The sequence below is a fragment of the Microcaecilia unicolor genome, chromosome 8, assembly GCF_901765095.1.
Source record: "Microcaecilia unicolor chromosome 8, aMicUni1.1, whole genome shotgun sequence".
NCBI classification, from domain to species: Eukaryota; Metazoa; Chordata; class Amphibia; order Gymnophiona; family Siphonopidae; genus Microcaecilia; species Microcaecilia unicolor.
The window spans coordinates 86,857,532-86,874,048 of record NC_044038.1 but is presented as its reverse complement, the minus strand read 5'-3'; the positions used below and the strand labels follow the sequence as shown (position 1 = coordinate 86,874,048).

Sequence of the window (16,517 nt, the reverse complement as noted above, 5' to 3'; positions counted from 1 at the left end):
TACTGCTTACTAATTGTGGAATAGTTTTATATGTCATCTTTTTTATGATTGTTTTTATGTTATTATTGAATTATGCATGCATTTTTTAATCCATGTAGAATTTGGAAGATAGATCAGAAAATAATACTGAAATAAATAAATACAGAATAATGTAAAAGCTGATCACTTCTTTTGCTCTACTATTACAGTTGCAAAGCATATTTTCTTTTGTATGTATAGACATCTTTCATTTATCAACTGTACTTTATTTCACTTTAGCAATGAAAGAGTTAAACCATAATGGGGAGCTTCATCTCATTGCACTAAATTTAAATTAAAAAACTAACATTGTTGAGAATGTTTGTACCAGGTGCTGCCTTCTCCAGTTTATGCTCTTGGGTAAAATATAGCTCAGATATCAACGCATTCAGTGAAATTAAAAGCCTTTTAAAAGGCCAGTCAAGAAGCATCTGATGGCTTTATTGTTTTATTGATTGGCAAGGAACGGAGGTAATGCAAGCTTCCTCTCGCGTGGTTCTGCGATATTAGCATACACAGCAATCTTTCTGCCCCATTTCCCCCACTCTTAGCTTGTGTAGTGTATGAAGGCAGGATTGGCAGTCTTCCATGTGCATTTCATTCACCTTATATTTACCAGCATGATGTGTCATCGTCCACTCTATATCATGTGGACAAGCTAGAAAGCTGGCTATTTGCAGTAAGGTAACCCTGACTTACAGCCAATACCAGAGTACCAACGAGAAGAAACCTCTTTGTCTCTCCTGGGATTCTAGACTGTGTGAACCTAAGATGATGGACTCACTGAAAACACTATCTTTGGTCATCTATGTGGTCACTATTGGCCTAGGACTTCCTTTCAATATTTTTGCCCTATATGTTTTTTACAAACGAAGCAGGGTCAGGATGACCCCCAACCTCATCTATATGATTAACCTGTGCATCTCAGATTTGGTTTTCATTCTTTTTTTGCCCATAAAAATTATAGAGACTTCCACCAACCAGTGGACCCTACCTGCTATTTTGTGCCCTATCTACAACTTCTTCCACTTCAGTACCATCTATGCCAGTGTCTGCTTCCTCACAGTTGTCAGCATCGGCCGTTACCTTGGCACTGCCTTCCCCATCACATACCAGATGTACAAGAAACCCAAATACTCTTGTTATGTCTCTCTGGCACTATGGGCTTTTGTCATCTTCCATGTGTCTCTGGTGTTTTTCATTGAAACTGGCCTCAATTCCAGCGCTGCCTATTTTCTTTCCACCACACCAAATGGCACAGAATGCTATGAGAGTTTCACAACAGAGCAGCTAAAAGTGGTGGTACCAGTGAGGCTGGAGCTGTCCATTGTGCTGTTCTTCTTGCCCCTGTCCATCACCACATTCTGCTACATTCATTGTCTTCAGATCCTGATGAGATCACAGATGCATGTCAGCAAGAAGAAGAGGGCTATTAAGGTAGCCATCACCACCATGACCCTCTTCATAGCGTGTTTTGCACCCTACAATATTTCACATGTGATTGGGTATGCCACTTTTGAAAACATTTGGTGGCGGAGGGAGGCGCTCTTGCCCAGTACCTGCAATGCCTTTCTGGACCCCCTTGTCTTCTACTTTCTCTCTTCAGCTACGGACAAGGGTTTCCTTCACTTCTGGAAGTCACTGCAGCAGAAATATGGATCCGTGCAACGGAAATTTTCAGCTGCTTTTGTGAAAGATGTACAGAAACAGAAACCACAAATTTTCACTACTAGCCTGTAGTATAATGGATCCTACAGTCTGTTCAGCATTAATTTCACAAGGGAAGATTTTATTTTATAATTTTCAAACTGAAGAATAGGATAATTCCACTGGAAATAATAAACACCACCACTGACCTTTGAAAACTTCTTCATTGCTGCAAATCCCAGTGGCAATTCTTTAGTGAGAGCTGGAATAACCTGAGTATAGGCAAGTATACCATACTACTACCTAGGTGAGCAAGCATTGCCCATGAAACTTGTCTTTACAAACCTCTACTCCTTTATCCCCCTTCTCCCCTCATCTCCCTGCCCCATCACCTATTACAGCAATCAAAACTGCCCATTTTATGGTCAATGAGTAGTTGAGATATATATTCAGGCATATCCTTACTATTTAGAAACTCACAAAAGTAATAGGATTTAGGTGACAAAAAAGGAAGACATCTTGACTTCCAACTGCAATGTTCAAGGATGTTTTAGCAAGGAGGATGTCAGAAAACTGGATCAAAGTGGATCTTTCAGGTGAAGACAAATCACTTAAGAAGCACTGTTAAGCTAGACAGCTAGCAAAATTAAAATTCTAAAAAGTCAAAGGTCATACTTTTTATGGTCCTGAACCTTTCTTTTGCAAACCTTGAGTGTAAGGATTCTGGAGTTTACAGGAGAAATGTGATAGTGAAGGGACACAATATTTCTGGCATCTCAAGTCCAGCTGGTACCATATGAACATGCACATGTGTATGTGTGTGCCTTCAAATATTTCACAATAAACTGGCACGAATATAAGCAATGAAACATTTAGGTAAGAGGATACAATGGACATGACTTTCTGCTTCAATGGCAGGGCAGAGAGTCGCCTAGCTTTGTTCTATTTCAGCAGTGACTAAGTTGCAGACTGGATGCACTAAAGCTCATTCCAGGGCAGCATTGCCTGAATTGCATGATTCAACTCCAGTCCTTAATGTAAAAATTCATTGGTTGGTGCCAGGCCAGGATTTCACAAGCTTTAATTATAGTTTTTGAGAAGGTGAGAGGATGAGGTCTGTATTTCATCGACAGTACGTGATTGCTGACTGATCATAGGATTCAGTTTGTACTGGAGGGTGGTGGGTGTCAGAAAGACCGATGGAATTCCCAGAATTCACCAGAAGCCTAACACATCCTGAAAGGCTGTCACTCTACTGACCACGAAAGTAAGTTGTTTTTTTTTTATAATGAACTTTATTTCTTGAAACGTTTCCCTATTGCTTAATGTATAAAGGAGCCCTGGATTGGAGGGAGCACTGGGACAGCTCAGGAAACTGGTGCTGTTCAAGCTACCTTGCAGATACATCCAGAAGTACCAATAGCACAATTGTTTGAGTGAATGTGTAATATTAGGCAAGGGGCAGTAAGTTTTCACTATAACAAGAATTTTCTGAATGGAAACCTGATATATACAATAAGATCCAATGTAAACAGAGGTCTTATTTTAACAAAAGCTCTATGCAGATATGACGATTGACTGGGTGGGACTGTGCACGTCTCAGTAAAAATTTATTGTACTAGTTTGGAGAGGGATCTCCTAATATAAGTTGCACTTCTCTTGTCTGTATGCAACAAATAAGCTGTTTTGCTTAGCAAGTTAAATAAATCATTTAAAAAATGAGAGACAGGGAAGTTTGAAGACCGGGCAAAAGGAAGAGAAGAAAAAAATGTGTGTGTGGGGGGGGGGGGGGGGGGGGGGTCCTACCAATTTGTTAGCTGCTGAATTGCAAAATGGTGTAGCCTCTGCCCAGGGAATTAATTTCCTATAACTTTTGGAAGGGGAACAAAAATCCACCAACCTTTCTTCCTCCTATGCAGTCAAAAACATGTACACAAAGCCCAGTGTGAACTCTGGCATGCTTCCTTAATTCAGCCCTAAAGCTGTGCTTTTGTGTGAATTTTTTGATGAACTTTTCTGCCCCTTCTAATAATATGTATCACTTTTATAGTATTACTGGAGGTGAACAGAGCTGTACACTAGTGATAATTATTTGGGTACAATGTGTCCCTTCCCTAAAGAGCTTACAGTCTAAGTAAGAATCTGAGGCAATGGCCAAGAAAATGATTTGCCTCAGGTCACAAGGAGTATTATTAGTAGCACTATCAGGATTTGAATGCTGGCTTCTCTGGGTCTCAGCTCATAACTCTGATCGCTAGGCTGCTTCCCTTTCCCTTCTGGAAACTGCAGGGAGTGAAGTCCCTGAGTGAAGGCTGCACCATCTGGGAATTCTGCAGCAACCAGAACTGTAAACTTTCTACATTGTTTTGTCTGATGTGTTTTTGAGGCAGTCTTTAAATCTTATATTTTCTGTCCTGACACAGAATATTCATTTTGTAATGAAGTGAAATCCCAGGGCAACATATGCCTCAATTTCTAAGCTCTGCAAGTAGATGCCTCTCTGGTTTTTGCATTTTGTTTTCTTTGTACCTGATTCTTAATAGAAATCAAACAAAATAAAACATGGAAAAGAAAATAAGATGATACCTTTTTTATTGGACATAACTTAATACATTTCTTGATTAGCTTTCGAAGGTTGCCCTTCTTCGTCAGATCGGAAATAAGCAAATGTGGTAGCAGATAGTATATATAAGAGAAACATCAAAGCATTACTTCGACTGTCTGACAGAGTGGGAGGGTGGGGGTATGCATGGGGACATCAAAGCATTTCATTGATATTCTAACAGGATGGGTGTTGGTAGGTGAGAGGAGGGTAATAAACAGAGAAATAAACAGAGAAATACAACTTTATGGTTTATAATGGGTTAGAAAACCCAGATCCTTGTTAAGTCCTGTCTGTTGGGTGTTAAAATATTCAATCATTCTTATTTCAAAGGTCTTACGTTCCTGTATTGTTTTAAAATTACCTTTCAGTATTCTTACTGTGAAATCACTGGTGCAGTGTTCTGGTCTTGTAAAGTGTTGGCCCACAGGGGTGGGGGCTTGACTGGCACCGGCTATTTTCATGTGATGTCTGTGCAGATTGAATCTTGTCTTAAGCATCTGGCCTGTTTCTCCAATATAGCATCCTTCGTTACATTTTTTACACTGAATGATATATACCACATTGGAAGATGAGCATGTAATATAGTCCTTTATGTTGAATATTTTTCTCTTGTGAATGACTTTGGGGTCTTGTGAAATGTTTTGGCATAGCTTGCAGCTGGATGTGCTACAGGGAAACGTGCCCTTTTCTTTTTCAGTCTGTGTTGGGAGTTTACTTCTGATCAGCTTATGTTTTAAGTTTGGTGGCTGTCGGAAGGCCAGCACTGGTGGGGATGGGAATATCTCTTTCAGTAATTCATCCTCCTGGAGTAAGGGCTGTAGGTCTCTTATGGTTTTCCTCAGTTTCTCCAGCTCTGGGTTGTATGTCACTACATGGGGAATTCTGTCTGTGGCTTTTTTTCCTTTGTACTGTAGCAGATTTTCCCTGGGTGTTTTGAGGGAGGAGGCGGAGATTATTTTGGGGTTGTAGCCTTTCTGTTTGAAGTATGCAGTCAGAGTTTCAAGGTGTCTGTCTCTATCCTCTGGGTCCGAGCAGATACGGTGGTATCTTGTGGCTTGGCTGTAAATAATGGATCTTTTTGTATGTGAAGGGTGGAAGCTGGAGTTGTGGAGGTAGCTGCATCTGTCTGTGGGTTTCTTGTATATAGATATTTGTATACAGCCATCACTGATTGAGACTGTGGTGTCCAAAAAATTGACTTTTTCTGGGGAGTAGTCAATTTTGAATCTGATTGTAGGATGGTATGTATTGAAGGAATAGTAAAATTGTTTCAGAGTTTCTTCCCCCTCCATCCAAATCATAAAAATGTAATCAATGTACCGGTAGTATTTTAGAGGTTTGGTCTGGTATGTATTCAGAAATGTCTCTTCCAGCTCAGCCATAAAAAGGTTGGCATATTGGGGTGCTGTCCTGGTGCCCATTGCAGTGCCCATTATTTGTAGATAGATATCATTGTTAAAGCAGAAGTAGTTGTGAGTTAAAATAAATTTGATTAATTTTGCAATATTTTCTGGTGAGTATTGATGGTCCAGTGTGGATTGTTTTAGGAGTCTTCCACATGCAGCTATGCCATCCGCATGTGGAATGTTGCTGTATAGTGATTCTACATCCATCGTGACCAGAAGGGTGTTTGGTGGTAATTGCTTGATATTTTTCAATTTATTCAGAAAGTCTGTGGTGTCTTGTATGAAGCTGTTAGTTTTGTGCACACAGTATCGATAATCATATATATGCAAATGGATTTACATTTTTCATCTGCTTATTAATTATTTTGTTTATACATGTTGTTTTTGAGGAATATTGATTTAAAATATTTTAGTTGTAACCTCTATGTGTGACAATATTAACTATCATATATGTGTAAATGCAGATTTGTTTGTCCTCCCTTTCACTTCAATTTTCTTTTATATATTCTTCTTTTTCATATACTGGTTTATATACATTTTTTACATATGGTTCCTTTTTTCGACATATAGTATGAAGCAGGGTCATTTTATTTGTTTTAATAAAGACCTTGTTTGGGAAACACCATTTGTAAGAGGACTTTTTTGAATCCACTGGTTGTACATAAATAATATCCAGCATAAATTGTCCGATTGCAAAGCATGTCCCAAAATGTTTAGAGTCAATCTTTCTGATTTTTAAAACATTATATTGATGCCTTCAAAATTATACATATATTAAGGGAAAAACTGAATGGAAAAACACAATGTAAGAGTGAAAGGAAAAATAATCCAAATCTAGACAAAAATTTTCCAATCTGCTATGTTCACATTAGACCTGAAATAGGGAAATCCAAGACCCAAAACTCAGTGACGTAGAAGAGCATTTTCAATATGACATCTAAGTCGAACTTTGGACATTTTATTTATTTATTTATTGCATTTGTATCCCACATTTTCCCACCATATGGCAGATTCAATGTAGCTTACATATTGCTAAAAAGACGGTTACAAAATTTAGATTTGTAGAAGTCTAGTACATAATACAGAAGTACAATAAACGCTTAGGTTGATATGGAGAGGCATAATCGAATGCGAAAGCCTATCTCCATGGGCGTCTATGTCCGAAAACGGGTACGTGAAGAGGCGGGACAGACCGTATTTTCAAAAAAATGGACGTTTTTCAGCTGGGCATTTGTTTTTTTTAGTGATAATGGAAATTAAAAACGCACAGCTCAAAAACGTCCTAATCCGAGCCATTTGGTCGTGGGATGGGCCACAATTCGTAGTACACTCGCCCTCTGACATGCCAGGACACCAACGGGGCACCCTAGAGGTCAGTGCGGTGAACTTCAGACAACGCTCCCACATGCATAGCTCCCTTACCACGGGTGCTGAGCACCCAAGCCCCCTCCCCCAAAACCCACTACCCACAAATGTACAACACTACCATAGTTCTTAGGGGTGAAGGGGGCACCTACATGTGGGTACAGTGGGTTTTGGAGGCCTCCCATTTACCAGCACAAGTGTTACAGGTAGGTGGGGATGGGCCTGGGTCCACCTGGCTGAAGTGCAATGCGGTACCCACTAAAAGTGCTCCACGCATACACGCAGGCCTCTAGGACTTGTTGATGCTATATAACATTGGCACACCAGTTGACACCTGAAGACTAATCTCTCCGAAAACATCCTTTATTGGAATAAGCACGCTTACTCACAGTTAACTGCAGATCAGAGGTTGTGCCCCACTGGCAACGAGTCTCCCTGGTACTGAGATGAGCAGTAGGTCAGAGCTGGCAGAATGCTGTACAATGCCCTCTTTCAGCCACATTCAAGGTAAGAACTAAGTTCTGTAACGTGGCTAACACGTGAAAGGGATCTAAAACTGGCTTACAAAAATGGCCACTACCTCATGGACTACCGGAAACAAAACAGGGCACACTCTGACCCAGTAAGCAGGGGGAAAAGCACCATGGGAGTAGAGCCTACCAACTACCAACATCATGAGCATTTGCCACAAGCTAGTGGAATCACGGAGCCCAATACCCTATACCCACCACAATGCATTGCTGATGTGACTCTGCAGTGCGCATAACAGAAAAGGTGTCACACTCACTCGAGAGCCACATCAGAACCAGGGAAAGGCTGTCACAGGATAGAACACATTCTGCTGTCATGGAGGTGGGTACGGCATTTGAGACTGGCATACAGGCTGGAAAAAAAGTTTTTAAAGTGGGGTCTTTTTGGTGGGAGGGGGTTAGTGACTACTGGGGGAGTCCGGGGAGGTCATCCCCGATTCCCTCCAGTGGTCATCTGGTCAGTTGGGGCACTTTTTTGGGACCTGTTCGTGAAAAAAAGGGTCCAAAAAAGTGACCCAAAATCGCGGTAAAAACGCCTTTTTTTCCGATTATCTGTTAAAGACGCCCATCTCTCCTCGGCCAATAACCACGCCCCAGTTCCACCTTCACCACGCCTCCAACACGCCCCCGTCAACTTTACCCGTTTCCGCGACGGATTGCAGTTGGAAACGCCCAAAATCGGCTTTCGATTATACCGATATGGGTGCCCACGGGAGAAAGATGCCCATCTCCCGATTTGGGTGCAATATAGGCGTTTTTCTCTTTCGATTTTAAGCAGGATAGTAGCATATTGTGAGAGAGGTTAATATTATTATTTTCCATTTCTGAACTTTTCATGATGTATGGTGGTGTGGGATTAGGCAGATCCAGTGGAGAAAGACTTCTTGAAGAGATGTGTTTTCAGGTTTTTTTCTGAATTGTAGGTAGTTTTCTGTGAGTTTCAGGTCTTTGGGTAGTGAGTTCCAAAGTTGTGTGAAATATACCCATTTTTGAAAAAAAAACTTTTTTTTTAAATACCATTTGTAACAATGTTTGTGTTCTGTGCATTTATTTTTTTCAGTCCATTTTCGGAAAAAAAATGTACAAGTGAAAAATGTAGAAAATCAAGCCTGTAATTTTAGCAGACTGGTCCCCCAGACATTCCCAGGAGAGCAAAGGGGCACCCTAGGGGGGCACTGATGTGGACTTCATATAAATGCTCCCAAATTCACATCTCATCTTATCTTATCTGCTGAGCCCTCCCATACCCACCCAAAACCCACTATCCCCATCTGTACACCACTACAATAGCCCTTATGGATGAAGGGGGCACCTCTATGTGGGTACAGTGGGTTTTTAGTAAGTTTTGGAGAGGTCAGAGTTTCCACCACCACCACCATCACTACTACTACTACTACTACTACTACTACTACTTATCATTTCTATAGCACTACTAGACGAACGCAATGCTGTACAATTGAACAATGAAGAGACAGTCCCTGCTCAACAAAGCTTACAATCTAATCAAGACAGACAAACAGGACAACAGGCAGGGGGAGGTATGGGCCTGGGTCCACCTGTCTACAGTGCACTGCACCCACCACTGTACAACTCCAGGGACCTGCATGCTGCTCTAATGGACCTGGCTATAATATCTGTGGCCATCATAGAGGCTGGTGAGTACTATTTTTATTCACATTTTGTGGGTGTAGGAGGGGAGTCAGTGACCACTGAGGGACTAAGGAGGGTCATCCCTGATTCCCTCCAGTTGCAATCTGGTCATTTAGGGCACCTTTTTGTGTCTTATTTGTTATAAAAACAGGTCTAGGCCAAAACATTAAAGTTTTTGCCCTAGATGTTTTTGTTTTGTTCCATTATGGCTGTAAACCATCCAAATGTTAGGCACACCCTAAACCCACCCTAATCCCACCTTCAAAATGCCCCCAACATGCCCCCTTGTGATTTGGATGCATTGCAGAAGAAATGCATAGACAAAATAGGTTTTGAAAATGCTGATTTGGATGTTTTGAGCAAAGGAGGGGTATTTCGAACGGGGACGCCCATCTCTAAGGGCGCCCATCTCTGAGGATGTCCCCGCGAAGGGGCAGGGAAACCCATATTATCGAAACAAGATGGACGTCCATCTTTCATTTCGATAATACAGTCGGGGACACCCAAATCTCAGCATTTAGGTCGACCTTAGAGATGGTCGTTCCCGGTTTTCGGCCATAATGGAAACCAAGGACGCCCATTTCAAAAACGACCAAATCCAAGCCCTTTTGTCATGAGAGGAGCCAGCATTTGTACTGCACTTGTCCCCCTCACATGCCAGGACACCAACCGGGCACCCTAGGGGGCACTGCAGTGGACTTCACAAATTGCTCCCAGGTGCATTGCTCCCTTACCTTGTGTGCTGAGCCCCCCAAACCCCCCCAAACCCCACTCCCCACAACTGTACACCACTACCAAAACCCTTAGGGATGAAGGGGGGCACCTACATGTGGTTACAGTGGGTTTCGGGTGCGTTTTGGAGGGCTCACATTTACCACCACAAGTGTAATAGGTGGGGGGGGGGGGATGGGCCTGGGCCCGCCTGCCTGAAGTGCACTGCACCCACTAAATTCTGCTCCAGGGACCTGCATACTGCTGTCATGGAGCTGGGTATGACATTTGAGGCTGGAAAAAATGTTTTTTAATTTTTTTAGGGTGGGAGGGGGTTTGTGACCACTGGGGGAGTAAGGGGAGGTCATCCCCGATTCCCTCCCGTGGTCATCTGGTCAGTTCGTGCACTTTTTCGAGGCTTGGTCGTGAAAAAAAAGGGACCACGTAAAGTCGACCAAATGCTTGTGAGGGACGCCCTTCTTTTTTCCATTATCGGCCGAGGATGCCCATCTCTTAACCATGCCCCCGTCCCACCTTCGGTACACTGCCGACACACCCCTGTGAACTTTGGTCGTCCCCGCGACGAAAAGCAGTTGAGGATGCAAAATATCAGCTTTCGATTATGCCAATTTGAGTGAACTCGGGAGAAGGACGCCCATCTCCCGATTTGTGTCGGAAGATGGGCATCCTTCCCTTTCGAAAATAAGCTAGAGGGTGCTTTATGACACTTTTTGGATGTTTAGGTAGGCCGGCGAGGGGCATGCCGAGCAGCCGCACATAACATGGCGGCTGCTGCCCGGCAGCTCCTGCGTCAGAGTGACCCTTCCTTTCCAGCTTCCCCATCGGCGATTGAGATGAAGCGGCAGGAGACCCCCCCTTGCCGTTCGTTGGGAAGCCGGAAGGGGCAGGGCTACAGGGGAAAGCATAAGAGCTGCCAACGAGGGCTAGGGAGCCTCTTGTTGGCAGCGAGAGGCACGGGAGTTTCAATCGCTGTATTAGCCGGCTATCAGCTGATTTCCCTCCCTTTTTTTTAAATTTTCTGTTTCTCACAAAAGCCGGCCATTTCCCTTTCCTTGTTCGCGATCGCAGTGTAGCGGTGTCGCGCCTTTTTTAAAATTTTGCTTTTTCCACAGAGCCGGCCATCTCGCAATCATCACGGGCAGAGAGCGGTGCGGGAGTTTCCAACGTGGTTCCCCACATGGTAAAACCTGCTTTTCTTTGTTTCCCTATCGCGTTTCTAGCCGGCTTTCAGATCAGCTGATTCCTTTTGTTTTCCCTATCGCGTTACTAGCCGGCTATCTAATCAGCTGATTTCCCGGCCGCCTTTTATTTTGCCGCTTCTCCCATTTCCCTTTCCTGTGCCGCAGTGCCGTGCCCTTGGCATTAACGACCTCCTTTCTTCTGCTGGTTATACAGCCTAGAGCTTTATACAGCCTAGCATCCTTCTGGCTAAGGACACTACCCTGCCCACTGTTTTGTCACCTTCAGATCCTCAGATACTATCACCCCAATGTTCCACTCCCTGTCTGTGCATATCAGCCTCTCACCTCCTAGCACATACAGCCACAGTGGGGTTTCCTCAGATCAGTATCTAATCAGTAACTAACCAATGGCTCTGTTACTTACATAAGAACCTAAGCGTTGCCATACAGACTAAAGGTCCATTAAGCCCAATATCCTGTTTCCAACAGTGGCCAATCCAGGTCACAAGTACCTGGCAAGAACCCAAAACAGTACAAAATAGGAATGTTCATCATTGTAACCATAGTGTGACATTGACTACAATACACTGCATGAAAAGAGGACATCAGCACAACTTTTCTACTCCCTATGAGGCCGATGATCAAATTCCCCACTAATAACTTGCAAATTTATGAGCACTATTAGTTTTGATCAACGGGGACTTCTGCGGGAGGATTGTGCTTGGGCATGCGCAGTCTTCCCACAGAAGTTGTTTGACAGGTCTGGGTTGTCAAAAAAAAACAAAAAAAAACTGGACATGTGAAACATACCAATGAAAGGTTGACCTTCAGACACCCCCTACCCCACCCCCACAAAGGCAGAGAGGGCTAGAGGGATGGAAATCTGGTAGCCCTCCAGCCACGGGAGTAGTTTGAATGTCTCATTTGTGGGCGGGGCATATTAGCATATTAATTTGTGTGTGTGTATATATAAATATATATGGAGAAAGAGCTGGCTTTTTTGGGAATAACCATAATGAATATGTATGAGATATCTCATACATATTCATTATGGTTATTTAAAAAAAGCAGTTCTTTTTCCCTTCCTTCCTTCCTTCTTTCCTCCTTATCCAGAACTCCCTCTTCCCCACCCCCTTTCCCATACCATGCCAGTGTAGACCTTAGAAATGCATAAGCTCTATATGTAGATCCTTCAAGAGGTAGTGTGTCATGATTTAGGCTCTAAAGCCCTTTCTGATGTTTTGGTGCCATTTCAGTAAGGCCAACACACAATCTCTCCACTAAAAAACACTATACACAAACTTGTGCAAAAACACACTCATAACCTTACCAAACCATAACAGCACAAATTCCAAGGACAGGACGAGCTACAACCTTATGCGTGGAAAGGCACTAGCAGAATACTGCACCTTGATCGCACATGAAAAACATATGACACAACTTGAATATGGAGGAGGAAGTAGCACTCCCTCCTCTTTCCAGTGCTGCCTCCAAAATAGTGGTGCTATACCTTGCCCAGTGCATCCCTTATATTACTACTACTACTACTTAGCATTTCTATAGCGCTGCTAGGGTTACGCAGCGCTGTACAAGCCCTGCCAAGCACATCCCAGGATGCATTAGGCAGGGCAGGGTGCTGCCATTTTGGAGGCAGTGCTGGGAGTGTTATTTCCTCCTCCATCTTCAAGGTATGGTAGGGGGGATTCAGGAGTGCTAGACCACCGAGGGAGTGGTTGGGGGCTTCTTTTCATGGGGTTGGGGGGCTGGAGGTCCACGGCCGTTTGGCCCCTTGTGTCCGGGGTGGGCTGGGCATGCTGGACAGAGCTCCCCATTCCTCCCCAATGCTCTGCAAACCCAAGCTGGTGTAGGGTTTGCTGCGGTGGCAGCAGCCTTGTAGACAAGAACATAAGCGTTGTTATACTGGGACAGATCGAAGGTCCATAAAGACCAGCTTCCTGTTTCCAACAGTAGCCAGTCCAGGTTACAAGTACCTGGCAAGATCCCAAAACAGTACAATATATTTTATGCTGCTCATCCTAGAAATAAGCAATGGATTTTCCCCAAGTCCATCTTAATAATAGCTTATGGACTTTTAGGAAGTTATCCAAACCTTTTTTAAACCCCGCTAAGCTAACTGCTTTTACCATATTCTCTGGCAACAAATTCCAGAGTTTAATTACATGTTGAGTGAAGAAATATAGTTAATGCTGTGTTTAACATGCATTTGCATGCTACTTGCGGTCAGAGCCGGCAAGCTCATTGTTTCACTCACTCTCCAGCTCTGATCATGGGGCGGGAGCAAATGCGGGTGCTAGTACGACGCTAATAGCCTCTAATGCCAGCGTGTGCTTCTGGTCAACAGGTCTTAAGTGCATCACTTTACACTTTTTTTGTTACAGATCTTGGTATCATCCACAAAAAGGCAAACCTTCTAACCCTTCGGCAATGTTGCTCATAAATATACTATACAGAATCAGCCCCAGCACTGAGCCTTGAGGCTCTCCACTACTCACCTTTCCTTCCTCTGAGTGAATTCAATTAATCACCACCCTTTTGGTTTCTGTCTGTCAATCAGTTCCTAATCCAGTTCACCACTTTGGGTCCTAACTTCACCCTGTTAAGTTTATTCAAGTGCCTCCTATGAGGAGCCATGCCAAAGGTTTTGCTGAAATTTAAGTAGATTATATCTAGTGCATGTCTTTGATCCAATTCTCTGGTCACCCATAGCTCCATGTTTCATCCTACTTTGGAACATCATTATGAGTTTTAATCTTTTCAGGTTTGGTTGGGGGAAACCTGTGATAAGTTAGTTACAATATGAATGCAAGTTAAGTGCAGAGACTCCAAGGGTGGTGTATCCCAAAGCTGGAGATTTACCTTTGCAATGCTGGAGAATGCTGGAGGTTTTTTTTCATGGACCCTACCCATGTCTAAAACCAGTTCTAGCTGATGTAGATGCCTAAAGCTGACATATTCTAATCAATACATAGAAAATAAAATTATTTCTTCTACTCAATAAATAGAAAATAAAATTCTTTCTTCTACCTTTATTGTCTGGTCATTTTATTTGTATTGTTTGGTCCCAGTCTCTGCTTTCCTTTCTTCTGTCGTGGCAGGGTCTCCATGTACTTTTGGCATTTCTTCTCTCTGCATATCACCATCCATCTTTTCTCTGCCTCCCTTCTGTCCTGCCCATCATCACCCCTGTGTCCCTGCCCCTATCCTCCCACCATGCTGAGCATCTCCCTTCTCTCTGACCTTATTCTTGTCCTGCCCAACATAACTCTGTCCTTATTTTCTCCTCCCCCTCCATGTGCCAGCATCTCTCCCTCTCTCTACCTGCCCTCCACCCCCCAGGCCAGCAACACTCCCACTCTCTTCCTTCTCTCCTGTCCCCCTCCTCAGGGGTCCATCCAGTGTTCCTCTGTCTTCTGTCTCCCCCTTGGGGGTCCAAAACCTCTCCCTCTTCTTTCTTTGTCCACAGGTCCTGACATTTCTTCTCTCCCCCCCTAACCCAACATCTTTTTCCCCTGGCCGCCAACCTGGCATCTCTTCATCCCCTTCCTCTCTCTGTCTTTCCTTCCCCTACTCCCGCAGCCCAGAATCTCTTTTACTTTCTCCACCCTGTCCCCATGGTCCTCCAAACTTGCTTCTGCCAGTAGCACTGAAAAGACTGCTTCCTGCTGGCCCGGCATCTTCCCTCTGCCTTGCTCCACACCCAGAAACCAGAAGCATCAAAGGAGGCGACACACGGCACAAGTAAGTTCGGAGTACCATGGGAGTGGGAGGCGAGAAAGTTATATACTGGGCTTCAGGAGTAGGAGAAGGAAATACTAAAGATTCTAGACTGCCATGGGGGCAGAGCTGGAGAAGGGGTCTGAATGTGTGTGTTACACACTGAATGCGTGTGACTTGGCATGTAAGTGACTCATGCTTGGTTCAAAGTGGAGGCCACAGTGGAATTTCCTCAGATCAGTATCTAATCAGTATCTAAACAGTGACTCTTACTTGAAAAAGGAATATGAGTCATTATATCCACAGTGTGGCATCACCTGTAATACACTGGATGGAAAAAGGACGTCAGTGCAACATTTGTTTATTGAAGTTAGTTCCAGTGCTATCAAAAATGAAGCTTTTAAACAGTAATTGTAATTTAATTTAGTGATATGGAATGAGCATATGCTTAGAAGCAGATGTAAGCTAACAGCTGATTGGCTGCTCTGCTCTAAAAAGGAATGTGAACAGAAACAACAGTTGGGAAAGCAATGGTTGAAGGAGAAGAGTAAGGAAGTGCAGAATCTGTGAGAGAGTTGTGAAGAGATATATGATTTAAATGAAAGCTAATATTTTGAAAGGAAATAAAAATTGAGTGGAAAGTGGGAAAGTGAATTATTTTAGAAAATTAACTAAATTTTATGACTAGAGACCTAAATTACAAATTTAGATGAACTGTGGTAGGGGCTTTGTGTCAGGGAGGGGCTTGAGGGATCAGATTTATTTATTTATTTATTTATTTATTTGCTGCATTTGTATCCCACATTTTCCCCACCTATTTGCAGGCTCAATGTGGCTTACAATGTTCCTTCACGGCATTTGCCACTCCAGAGTAAAAAGGTACAGTTGATATTAAATAGAGTACATGGATTACATAATAGATTATGTGATTAACATAGTGGATCATCATTACAGAGTAAAAGAGACAATTGGTATTACCTAAAGAATATTGATGACCTGGAAGATTAAATATATAGATTAATAGCATGTCATTTCAGTGTATAGATGCAATTTGTATACTACAGAGAATATGGATGATCTACAAGAACAAAGCAATAAGCATAAGGAGAAAACATTTTGGATATCAGTAAGAGGTGATGCATTACAGTTCCTGTTATGGGTCATTGTGGTATGCCTTGTTGAAGAGATAGTTCTTCAGTGATTTGCAAAAATTGATTAGATTGTAAATTATTTTCAGGTCCATTGGCAATGTATTCCACAGCTGCGTGCTCATATATGAGAAGCTAGATGCATGTGTTAGTTTGTATTTTAGTCCTCTACAACTGGGGAAGTGAAGAATTAGGAATGTGCGTGCTGATCTTTTAGCATTTCTGGATGGCAAGTCAATAAGGTCTATCATATAAGCCGGAGCATCTCCGTGGATGATTTTGTGAACCAGAGTACAGACCTTAAACGTAATGCATTCTTTAAGTGGAAGCCAGTGTAACTTTTCTCTTAGGGGTTTGGCGCTTTCATATTTTGTTTTACTGAATATGAGTCTGGCAGCTGTGTTTTGGGCTGTTTGAAGTTTCTTGATGAGTTGCTCTTTACAGCCAACATATAGTGCATTGCAGTAGTCTAGATGACTTAGCACCATTGACTGTACCAG

General features: G+C 42.9%; 1 protein-coding gene across 1 annotated transcript; it reads left to right on the top strand.

Moving 5' to 3' along the window:
- The first annotated feature begins 903 nt into the window (after nucleotides 1–903).
- On the top strand, nucleotides 904–1,758 carry LOC115476798 (free fatty acid receptor 2-like). Its single transcript, XM_030213375.1, has one exon. It carries the CDS (start codon nucleotides 904–906, stop codon nucleotides 1,756–1,758), a length of 855 nt encoding a protein of 284 aa, XP_030069235.1.
- The last annotated feature ends 14,759 nt before the right edge of the window (nucleotides 1,759–16,517 follow it).